This window comes from Chrysemys picta, chromosome 11, assembly GCF_011386835.1.
Source record: "Chrysemys picta bellii isolate R12L10 chromosome 11, ASM1138683v2, whole genome shotgun sequence".
In the NCBI taxonomy this organism is placed as follows: Eukaryota; Metazoa; Chordata; order Testudines; family Emydidae; genus Chrysemys; species Chrysemys picta.
In genome coordinates this window covers 35,027,802-35,040,573 of record NC_088801.1, presented here as the reverse complement: position 1 = coordinate 35,040,573, position 12,772 = coordinate 35,027,802, and the positions used below count along the sequence as shown (strand labels likewise).

Here is a 12,772-nt window from a genome sequence, read left to right as displayed (position 1 = left end):
AGCCACTGGGGAGGAGTTCAAGGAGAAGAAATTCTGTGACATGTAAAAAAGTGGTTCCATTAAAATCAGTACATCCTGGGGCGTCGATGGTGACTATTATAATTCATTATTTGTATTAGCACCTGCAGGACATAAACTTAAGAGTTGAGCCCATTGAACTGGGCCCTTTACAAACATATAATAAGGAACAGTCCTTGCCCAAAAGAGTTTGCAGTCTGAACAGAAAAGACAAACAAAGGGTGGGAGGAGAAACAGAAGCACATGGAAATAAAGTAACCCACAATGAGTGAACAACTTTGGTATTTCCCAGTTTTCTTCGCTACATTGAGTGCATCAATACTTGATTAATCCTAATGGCCTAAATTCTACCAGTTTACTGCTGTGGAAATCCTGGGTAACTCCACTGAAGTCATGGTTCATCTTTGAGGGATGTTCCCTGTGTGTATTCCATTGTGGGTGAATTCCATGTGTTCCATGCACCTGAGGCCATAAGAATCTTTTGAAGCAGTGTTCATTGGTCCATACTTGTGCCTTTACTCTCCTCATGCTCTGTACCGAGGATATAAGGGACAGTACAGATTGACTGCCTCTCCAGCTCCTTCTTACCATTGCGTAGCCTGAGACGGAAACTCAGTGCCAAAGCTGAGCCTTTTGTCCTCAACCTGTAAATATTTCAAAAGTTTTATAAAGTTTTAACTGTATATAGTGTTTGTACAGTTTATTCACTATAGTAGTTAATTAGTTCCCCCAGGGAGTCTCCCTGGCCCCCCCTACAGGATTTAGATTATGCCCAGGTTAATGAGATTTAAAAGCTGCATCTCCTGTCTCTGCTGTTTTTTTTCCAGCTATGATGGCTAACGCTGCCATTATTGCCTCAGAGAGGCTCATATTTCTGTTAAGTGCAGTATTTGCCATTCCTTTCCTAGCCAAACCTGACAGATGCGAGAACTCCAGCTTAGGAAATGCCTTATGGAGTGTGCAATGAGACCCCACTGAGACCTGGGACAGGACACTCCTCTGTACATCATCCAGAGATGTTGAGATGTGCGCCTCCTAGCACCATGACCTCCTAGCACCAGGAGTGGGATGGAGCAGAACTAAAGACCTTTCACTGGGGTCTTTTTATGAGAACAGGAGACAGGATCTCCTAAACATAAAAGCAGATGTCCCTCAATATGCTTATCTGTGTCTTTTCCCAAAGCCTTATGACACCAATGAGGAGAAGAGGCTTCATTCCCTCAACCTGAGATGTGCATTAGCATTTTACCTGCAAAGAACAAAGCCAATCAGAAAGTAACCTAGATTGTTCATTGCTACAGAGAAATGAGTGAGTGGACAAGCCATATCCTCTCAGAGAATATCTAAGCGGATCTCTTGCTGTTTACCACTTTATCAGTTGGCATATTTCCCTCACCTGCAGATAGTGAGATCTTATTTTTATAGAGCGATAGCAGTTTCAGTAGCTTTGGTTAAGAGTACCCTTTCTTGACGTTTGCCAAGCAGCAACATGGAGTTCTATCCATATGTTCATGAGACACTACACCTTAGTTCAAGCCTCCACAGATGATGCATCCTTTGGGGCAGTAATCTTTCAAACCTCTATACTGCCTCCCTCCTCAGAGCCTCTCCTCTTGAGTAGTGCTTGTCAGTCGCCCACAGTGAAATACACATAGGGACCAGCACTTGAAGAAGAAAGTGAAGTTACTTATAGTAACTGGAGTTCTTCTAGATGTGTGGTCCCTATGTGTATTCCACTACCAGCTCTCCTCCCCTCTGCTCTGGATCATAATTGGATTCATGAGAGAAAAGGAACTGGAGAGGCGGTTGCTCTGCACTGCTGTTTATACCCTAGTTACAGAGCATGAGGAGAGCAAGGCCGCTGGCACAGACCAACAGACATTGCGTGCAAGATTCTTCTGGTCTCAGGTGCATGGAGCACATGTATACCCACAGTGGAATATAGATAGGGACCACATCTTGAAGAACTCCAATTACCATAATTTAAGAAATTTCCCTTTATACTAGATTTACATGGGTGGAAATGAGAGCAGAATTTGTTCCTTTATTTCCAACAACAGTAAGAGGTATGTGGTTTATAGATGCTCTCCTATTGGCCTCATTTCCATGCATATTAATCATATTTCTCAAAATCCAGCTGCCTGCTAGGCTGATTTGCATTCCTAGAAGGCCCTATTTATTCTCAATATCACATCCCATTATATTAACTTCTTAAAGCTGGATATAGAATCATAGTAATGTAGGGTTGGATGGGACCTTAAGAGGTTATCTAATTTATCTCCTTGTGTTGAGGTAGGACTGTGTATGCCTAGACCATTCCTGACAGATGTTCATCTAACGTGTTCTTTAAAATCTCCAACAATGTAGATTCCGCAGCCTACCTTGGTAACCTATCCCAGTACTTAGCTAGTGAGAGAGTTTTTGCTAATATCTAGCCTAAATCTCCCTTGCTGTGGTTTAAGTCTGTTACTTCTTGTCTTCTCCTTGATAGACATGGAGAGCAATTGATTACTGTCCTCTTTGTAACTGACATCTAGTTGGGGTATGCCATGTAAGATTAAGCCATCTTGTCCTCAGGGCAACCTGAGAACCTTGTGCTGTGAATGTGAATCGCTAAGTGGCTCTTTTCCTAATGTGTCAATAATCGCCATCTTGTTAGGATGCCCTTTAATAGCAGCCAACATTGTCACACACAAAGTGTTATATGCATACTGAAACAAACTTTGCACCATATTTTTCCCTATTGATATTCACCCAGCCTCTTTTTAAACAACATTTATCAAATAAAAAAATTACACATGTATAGTACTGTGACAAACTTATTTGAAGTTGGCATTAAATCCTATTTTTTGAACAAATGTCAGCTTATTTTAAGACACAGTTGTTGTTCAGTGGTAGCTTGATAAATGAAAGGCATCTTACTCCATGGGTATTGACAAGGTCAAGAATTCTGCTGTCAATGGGTTCTTGAATTATGGAGGGATCATCAGTAAAAGAGAGATTTGTGAGCCTGTTTATTCCAGTTCTGCTCCTTCATATTCTACTTTATGAAGTGGACTGCTTAATTGAAGCACAAACAAAACTCCTTTGAAAATGACCCCCAGGTCTGGCTCAAGTGTAGATTCTGCTACCATAAAATGAATGTGATTGCTGGATTTTATTATGCTGTCAAACAGACAAGTGACAGTGATCAAAATTGCTACAGGAATGGGCATCTGTGACCAGGGATGAAACCTATTTCTTTATCATTGGGATCCTGGAAGTAATCACTCTGAGATGTAGAGCTACAAGGTTACTTCAGTATCAGGCTAATAGCTGTTACAATGGCAGGCAAAATTATGGCAACTATCTTTTGAGATGATGAACTAGTGATAAGAAAACTGAACAGTTTTTAAAAAAAATACATACAGGACTGCCATAGCAACATACTGTATAAACCAAGGGTTCTCAAATTGGGGGTCGCAAAGTTATTACAGAGGGGGTCACGAGCCTCCACCCCAAACCTCGCTTTGCTCCAGCATTTATAATGGTGTTAAATATATAAAAAAGTGTTTTTAATTTATAGGAGGGGGGGGTGTCACACTCAGAGGCTTGCTATGTGAAAGGGGCCACTAGTAAAAAAGTTTGAGAGCCACTGATATAAACTAAAAAGTTCCCCTCAGGTGCCCTATACCTTTGTGTATTTTGATGTTTTCATATTGTGTGCACACTGGCAAAGAGAGCTAAATCCTTATTTTTGTTAGAATAATTGTAAAAATGTTGTTACAGTTACGTCTTTACACCATATTACAACATATTTAGGAACATTCCCCATCAGAGTTTTCTGAAATGGGCTTTTTTAAAAGCGTGAGAGATTCCAGGTTACTCTCTTCATAACATTTGTGACAACGAATTTTGTTTACCGTCACTGTTGTGATACATTTTTGAATATCCAACACTATACGAGATATAATTCCCCTCACTTACCGCTCCACCATTTTCTGATTATTTTTCCCCTTGGGAATAGTTTAAAAGTATTGCTCAGAGAAACTATTAGAAACTTAACAAGTTGTTTGAATTTTGGTTAATAGTGAATGAGGATTGTGTGTTATCTCAGGTATAAATTTTGGAGTACAATAATCAGACTTTTCTTTCTGTTTCTCGGAATACTCTTGTTCTTTTGATTTCCCCCCCCCCCCCCCCCCCCCTTAGGGTCAGTTGAGACTAGGAATCGTGAGAACAGGTTCTCTGCAGCTGAGTGGCACATCATCTGTTAACTCCTCTTTGAGAAGGACTAAGCGCAAAGCGCCCTCCCCACCCTCTAGAATACCACAAGACCAAAGTGACAACAGTAAAAGAACTGGTAATCTTTTTACTTTTTAACTAGGCAGAAATGGACCTAGGCTAAATATTAATGTTAAAGAAATGTCACCCTATTAGTTGAACTTTTAAGTAAAACCATACATACATGTCAAACACCTTTATTTAAGAATATGTTTAGGTAAAAGGACAGATGAAAACAGTACAATGTTAGAGGAAAATGTCATGTATCAAACTTCAGTTCTATGTCAAGATCTGTAATATTGTAACAATTGAAATGCACAGAGGGCTGTGGGGAGGGGGGTGCGGAACATGGAATTGACAGTACTGTAGGTGTGGTTGCAACAAGCTTTGATCACTGAGACTAAAGTACTTCATTCCTTAGAAACCCACTAATCTGTAAGGTCAAAGTTAGAAATTTTGTTTCAGGTTTATATCGGTATAAAAAAAATAAAGGATTGCATTTGAAAAGAAAGCTGTCTGTTAACATTTTCTTTACTTTTTCAGCATCAGAGTCTGCAGAATCAACCCCTGTAGAAAGTATTGTGGAAGAAAGAGAAACAGAAGTACTGTTCCCAACAGGTAGTTCTTCCCAGATATTATTAAAACATAGTCAAGAACAGTCATAATAAAAGCACGGTAATAAAGAGAAATAGTAAAAAGGTTATGCTGCAGATATTTCAGGCCCATTATTGTATTTGTCTTAAACTATCATTTAAATTTGAGATTTTCCCTGGATACTTTTTTTTTTTCCCCCCTCGCCAATTCTGTACGTATTTATGACTTTCTAAAGTACAAAAGCTTTACTTTTGCATGATATAGTAACAAACACCTGATGTTTGTATTGGTTATTATGTGTTACATTTTAAAAAGATACCTAGTGGGTATTCTAGAATATTTAGACATTCATGAAATAGTTTTAAAAAAGAACACCACCTGTGTTGTGAGAGTCTGGGTCAGAAGTTGAGTCATGTCCATACGTCGCTTCCCTCCCCACCCAACATAACCAAGTATCATTCTTGTTTATATAACTATAACTACCGTGTTGCCTATGTTTTTGTATCAGTGCATTCTGGGAAAAGTGCTATCTCAATATTTCAGCAGGGGATAAAATGTCTTAAGGACACACACATGGAGTGGCATTAGCAGTATATGAGGCTCTGCACTTTGAGATTTCCTACTGTACAGATAACTAGAAGCAGGCAGATGAGCTAAAGTGGTTACATGGGCCTGGTTAGGGAGTCCCTTTAGACTGGAAAACATAAGTGTGCCACACCAGTTATACAGAGACCCATGTGTTATCTTAGGCCTCTGGCAAGGGGGAAACTCAGTTACCAACCAAGAAGAACCCATAATGTATTTGGATACAAACAATATTTAAAGCCAGCTGTGTCACTAACCAGTTACCAACTTGGATAAAAGTTGTGATGTGAGTAGTTCTGTGCATGAATGAAAAAGCTGTAATTGATTGAATCAAAAGTGCTCACTAGATTCTGTCCCTGTTTAGTTTGTGATCTAAGATCACACCCTGAGGAAATATAGTTTGCAAACATGTACATGGGGTCACATACCATTATATTGTGCCTACATTATAAAGAGTAATAAGAAGAGCAATAAAATACTTAGCGAAAAACTTATTCAGGCAAATAAGATGTCTTGCAAATCATGGACCAGATCGTTTGGACACTGCCTCTAACTTTTAACTCAAATTGTGTGAGCAAATAATTGCAGGTGAATTTTAGGTAACTCGGACTTCTGAATAAATGATGTGTACACTAGGTACTAAAAAGTCTTGGTGGCCTAAGTTGTGCCTAAGAGTTTTTTGGCATCTGAAAAATCATGGGTGCAGAAAAGGAGGCTGTCTTAAGGACATGCTGAAAATTTAACTTGAGGCTAAGTGTATTTAAACAAGTATAAACTGTAGTTGTTCTAAAAAGAGAAATACAATTGGAATATTACTGGAGGCTCAACTTCACAAAATAATTTGCTAAAGTTCCTTCAAAAATAACTAATTTGCTTTGAAATTTGTTTAGCTACATTTTTGTTTGCTGTCATTCTAATTTTATTTTGTTTAATCTTCAGATTACATCAAGCTAATTAATCTTCTTATTCCTAAACTGCTTTTTAGGCAATAAAGTTGATATAACCAGAGCCACAGTGCCATCATGTGCCTCTCATTGCTTAGATGCAGCCAATCATGAACAAAACACTCTCCAGCAAGTGACCGATGAAACTAACCTTTCTGGTAACACTGGCTGTCCTGATGCAACTGAAATGCCTTCTAAATGTAGGTTGTAATGTCTTTCTGTAGAATATTTTGGATAGATAATTTACAGTAGACCAATATTATAACGCATGTGGTGTTGAAGTTTTCACTACTTCTAGAGCCACTGTAGGGAACAAAAATCAGCTGTAATTATGCCATATCATAAACTTTTCTTTTCAGATAACATGTATAAATATTTAATTTTCTCCCTGTTAAATTTGTATCCAGCTACAGATGAGACAATTCAGTTCTAAAATGAAGAATGAAGTCAGAGGTCTCTCTGACTTATTTCTTTAACTGTAATATCCTTCTATCTTAGGGGGTTTGATCTATGTTAGATTTTCTTCATTTCCCATCACTGTAGTATCTGAGTGATGCACGGATGAATTAGATCTGTCAACTTTATGGAATAGTCTGTTCTTCGTTCTTCTTAGCTTCTAGGAAACTCTGCTTGTGATATATGTACTTTCGTAAAATATAAATATCTTTCAAGTTATAATGAAAAAACTTTAAAAAAAAAAAAAAAAAAGTAAGGGCTTGCAGCATGCTAGCCTAATCTCTTCCAACAACTCATTCCACAGCTGAGCCTTGTTGAACAAGAATGCTTTCACTCTAGTTCCCGCGCATTCATCCTGGGTTTTATTAGCCATGCTGCCCTAGAGGAATGCAGCAGTTTACACAGGTCATGGATAGATGGGTCTTGTCCACTGGTGCCACACGGTCTTGAATTGGCAGTAGAAGCAGATTGTGAGCTAATAGAGGATGTAGGGCAAAGCATTGATGTGTTCAAGATTGCGTGTTCCACTGATAAGGCTACTGTATTCTGCACAAGTTGGAGCCCTCTGCATTGTTTCCAACTTCAATCCCAGATACAGCAAATTACAGTATCTGTACTGTACTCCACCATACTGGCGGTGATGAATGCATGAGTTACCATGGCCAAAACATTATAAATAAGGATGGGACAAAATGTTATAGGAAAGTGAAGGTCGAAGAAGGTATTTGTTGATATTGTCACTTCCTAGAAATCTAGAGTTTAATTTATGAGGGTCCCAAATCTTTGCATCACTTAGATAAATGGGAAAGCAAACACCTTTCATGGGAGTGGAAGTAGCCTTCTAATTCTTCTGAGTGTTTCCCACTGGTCAGTAATACCTTGTGGTTGACTGTCAAAAGCTGTAGAGAGGTATACGAGTGGGCCTGATCCAAAGCCCACTGAAGGCAATGGGAAAACTCTAATTGACTTCAGTGGGCTTAGGAACAGGCCCAGTATAAGCACTCAGATAAGGACTGTGCCTGCTGAGAGGGAAGGTTATCCATTGGGGCTTCTATGCCCTGTTTTGTTTTTAAGCCCCATTACAATCCACCCAGATGTTGGGAGAAGTTGCATGATGGAGTTTTTTGTCAATACTTTCTAAGTGGATGCCACTGTACTACAGAGGCAGCTCTGCTACAGTTCCATGGCCTGTGGTTCTACAGGACCCCATGAGGGAAGCCCAGCTACTCGCCCTGGTGTGTGGGTGTGGGTGTGTGTGTGTGTCCGGGGTGTGGGGGCTGTAGGATTTGCCTCTAACAGAACATAGATTTCATGTATTCCTATCTTAGTCTTTATCTGAAAATTATGTAGCACATTTTGGTAACTACATAAATTAATAATAATACAGTTTTAGTGTAAATTTTGAGAACAGTTTTAACAATTCCAGAAACTCAGTAGTTCCATCCATTTGGTGTAATGTTTCTGAAACACTGATATTTTGAACATTAGCCTTTTTTTCAATTAGGGTTTTGACTTAATGTTGTATTCTGCATTGTATCATATAAAATGGCTGCTGCTTAAATTTATTTGCTCCTTCAATAAAGTAGCAGTGCATAATAGGTTTACCATACAATACCAGTCACAATGTAATGATGACTTGAAAGAATCTATTTTTGTTCCTGAAAGTAATAGAATGTGTTTGTGCTTCTGTTAGCTATTAATTAAAGTGGTACCACACTGTATAGTTTAAAACATGCTAACATTTCCATTATAAACTACTATTTTCAGAAGTTTATTTTTTTCTATAAAAAGCCCACTTTGGGCTGAAAAATGCTTTAAAGGATTACACCTACTAGAAGAGACATGTAAAAGAAAAATAATTAGAATGATTTTTGCATTGTAAAACTACAAAAAGATGTATCTTCCTCTTCATAATGGTTTTAGTTTCCATTCTGAACATTTTTCTAGCCTAACATACATACACCTGAATTCAGATATAACACGGTAAAGCTGTGCTCTGGGTAGCGTTACTGCGCACTAAGGCAGATCAAAGCAAGTTCGATATAACGCGGTTTCACCTATAATGCGGTAAGATTTTTTTTGGCTCCCGAGGACAGCGTTATATCGGGGTAGAGGTGTAGTTCCATTAGAGTCTCATGGTTTAGGAAAGAAGAGTAAAATATCTATACGCATGTTAATTAACAATTATTGTATATTTCCTACAATTTGTTTTTAAATTAAATTTCATGAGTAGCAATCTTATTGACAAAACACACAGTAAAGTCTCCAAGGAACCTGAGGTCCATTAGGTCAGTAGCCAACACACTGAAAAGAGTGATAGACTATAATAGGTGAATGATGAGAGTATGCAACTCTCTCTCTCTGACACTTTGGAGCATAATAGCTTACAAAGAGATGTTAGACTATTATTGTATACCATTTAAATGGTACTCTTATTGACCCATTTGATTGGAATGTCTCTAAAGGAGATTTACATTGTAAGATCATTGATCTTTCAACTAAAACCTCTTCAGGTACCTTTTAGCCCAATAGGCTGTTAATAGCTTGAAAGGAACATTGTTTAAACATCATAGCCTAATGTTTGCTCTGGTGAATAACATATATACCCGCAGAGATACATTTTAAATATCTTGTTGGTTTTCTGAGGCTCTTAAAAAGTATATTTTTATGTCTAGTGTACGTACGTACACACACACACGTACATGTACACATACATGTCCCAAGAGTAACACAAGTATAAACTGTAACATACCATTGCTAGCACGGGCAGCGGAGTGGAGACACAGCTGAGCTGTGCTGAGTACAAACTGGTTTGAAACCAGTGGGTACGTACTCAGCATGCTTCTGCTGCCCATGCTACTGTGCCTGTACTGCTATTTATACTCTCACTAGCTCTCATCAAGCTACTGCAAGTATGTGTACAGCAGAGGAATCACACCACTAGCTCATAGTGTAGACATAGGGTGTATATCGCATACACACAATGCATAAACAGTTTCATTAAAAAGAAGAGAGGTGGCTTCAATCTTAGATCAAAATTAAATCTAGAAACCAGGCATTTGGAACAAAGTCAGAAAACACTTTCTTGGAGGCTGGCCCAAAACTGTGGAACAAATTCCCACTAGAAATGAGGCCCATCACAAACCTCACCAGCTTTTTTGCTCCATGTACAAGGAAAACTTCTTTCACCTTGTTTAACATAAACACGTAGCAATGGTTTTTTGTTTTGTTTTTTTAAAAGCCACCAACAAAAGAGATTGCTCACCAAAACAAAATGCTACACTTCATACATCATTCTCTCTTTGGAGAGAGGAGAATCCACCTGTGACAGAAGTTAAACAATGTGACTAACAAGCTACTGGAAAGCCCTTTGGTATTACCGAGATGAAGACAGTATAAAATCCTATAGAATAGAATAGCAGAATGTGCTTGTCTGGCCTTCATGATTAGTTTTTAACCACAAGTTGAGTTAATGCTGCTGTGACCATTTTATGTGATTAAGTGAAACCTTTAACACTACTTAAAACTTTGCTGCTTCCAATTTTGAGTTTATCCTTACAGGCTATGATTTAAACTGCTGTTCTGGATCTGAACTTTTCTCAGTCTTTACACAAATCTGTAATAATACTAGGTAACATGCTGTCCAGCCTGTGGTGGTGTTAGTCTGCTAGTTGAGGAAGGGCAATTTGTGATTTCTCCCTGATCTTTAAGAAAGGCATGTGCCAGGATCCTTGTGATTCACTTTTTCCACCACTAGTTACTTCCCCCTTAGCTCCCAGCTGCTATTTTGTCACCATTCTTATAGCCTTCATTTATTTAGAGATTGTCTATACTTGTAAATTTTCCAAAATAGCTATTCTGGAATAGTTCTTTTTGGAATGAATAAGTGTAAGTGTGTGTGCATGTGCACATGGGGGTAGGGGTGGGAGAGTTATACCAAAAATAACTCTTCTGGAATAATTATTCCACAATTGTTTTCCTAAATTTCCAAGGTATAGCCTAAGATCTTTTGAATAACAAACAGTACAAGCAGCAACACAACCAGTAGGCTAATTGTAAAGTCTATTTACTAATGGTTTTTAAAATACTAATTGACATCTAATTGTAGAAAGGTTTGTGATAGGAAGTCAATGGGCCGTAGGGCATTTAGCACCTCTGGAAATTTAGATGGCTAATCTTGAATTTAGGAGTAGAACTGAGTGAAACTTTTTTTTCCTTCTGAAATATCCAGATTCAGGTCAGCCAAATTGTGTCACGAATTGTTTCAGCAAAAAAGAAATTTTGGAAATGTCAGGTTAAATTCACATGGTGGCAGTGCCGGATGCTCCCCTCACACCCAGCTGGTTAAGATACTCACTTTGGAGCAGGGAATTGAACTCAGGTCTCCCACATTTTAGGTGAGAGCCCTAAGCCCAAGGATATTTGGGAGTGGGTCCTTCAGTCTCTCCAGTTGAAACTGTTCCACTAGGTATGAAATACCTAAATATTTATTGGGTCAGCAAGGGACAGTGAGAATAACTCTGTAGCCTGATGGTTAGGGCACTAGACTGTTGGGTGTAAGGTGACTGCGCCACCATTGTGGGTGACTGCGCCACCATTGTTTTGCGAACCTAGGCCTGAATTTTCAAATTTCAATTTCCTTTACTAAAGTGCCCAAAATCAAAATGAAGGTTTTTGCTTGCCCCGAAACAAAGCAATTCTGACTTTTCAGTTTGCTGCCAAAAAAATAAAAAAATAAAATAATCACTTTGGGGTAGATCGGAAACAATTTCTGCCTTCCCCCATTTTTAATAACTGCCAGCAAATAGAAAATAAGTTATTTGCATAGCCTTATTTAGGAGCCTAACGTTAGGCACCCCAGCCTTGGAAATTTTATTATGTCTTATATGGTATTTTATATGGTATTTGGTCAAAATTGATAGTTACACATTTTTGTTGAGTTACATTTTAATTGAAGTACTGTTACATTTTAAAATGCATTTCATGTAACATTACATATTTGTTGAATTCTGTTTGTAGCATATGCAACCACCCTATATGCTAAATATCAGAGTACTCTTTTAGCTAAATTTTGATAAATTCAAGGTATTACAGCTAAGTTTTGATAACTCTTTGGTGGGTACCATGCCAATCAGTGGCAAATCACCCACTGATCTGATTGGGACTAGGTTTGGGTCTGGTATCTGTTCTTAAATCGACTGGCATACTACTTTTGATCTAAAAAGCTGTATATTTTTAAAGCTGAATTTGAGAATAACAAATTGATTTATCAGAAAAAAATAGAGATTTGATTAACATAGAATTGATATTTTTCTAGTACTATGTTTATTGCTAAGTACTGCAGATTTTAAAAAAATTAATTCAATACTCATTTTAAACAAATTAAAGTTGTCTGTAGCATTCACAGATATAAAGAAATATGGCTAATGGAATAGGAAGGAACTATATCGTAAATCCTGTAGAAATTTAAACTTTGAGTCAGACTTTAATGTTTTGTGTGATTTCTTCAGAAAATTTTCTTCAGTTTGCTATTTTAATTATAAATGTTTAGACTTGCTTTGTCCCTTAATATTTACACTGTGGGTGATTGTTCTGTGAGTGCAGCTGGAATTTGCTCTGAATATAGCCTGGATGAGATCAATGAAAAGGAAGAGAAGACTATACAGTACAAAGAGGAAAGTGAAAGTGCAGATACCTCTCTTATGACACAAGAGATTTCTGCCTCCTTTATTTCTACTGATGTACCACTAGATACTGAAAAAAATGATTCTGCTTCATCATCTTCAATTCCTGGCAGTGGTTCTGTAGATAACTTTCAAAGTTCCAAGGAAGAAAAACAAGAAAATATGTGCACAGATGGCAAGTAAGTACTCTTCATAAGAAAGAACAGAATAGAGATTTATAAGAAAGTG

At 38.0% G+C, this 12,772-nt stretch overlaps 1 protein-coding gene across 10 annotated transcripts in view; it reads left to right on the top strand.

Moving 5' to 3' along the window:
* COBLL1 (cordon-bleu WH2 repeat protein like 1) overlaps positions 1–12,772 on the top strand; it is a 136,321-nt gene that overhangs the window by 109,839 nt on the left and 13,710 nt on the right. For 8 of the 10 annotated variants that reach the window (XM_024114844.3, XM_024114841.3, XM_024114842.3 and 5 more), the window contains 4 exons: positions 4,210–4,360; positions 4,825–4,899; positions 6,446–6,604; positions 12,465–12,723. In XM_024114844.3, coding sequence (XP_023970612.2) covers positions 4,210–4,360; positions 4,825–4,899; positions 6,446–6,604; positions 12,465–12,723 — 644 coding nt within the window. The remainder of the gene's footprint in view (positions 1–4,209; positions 4,361–4,824; positions 4,900–6,445; positions 6,605–12,464; positions 12,724–12,772) is intronic. The other 2 variants (XM_024114845.3, XM_024114846.3) reach the window with 2 other exon arrangements.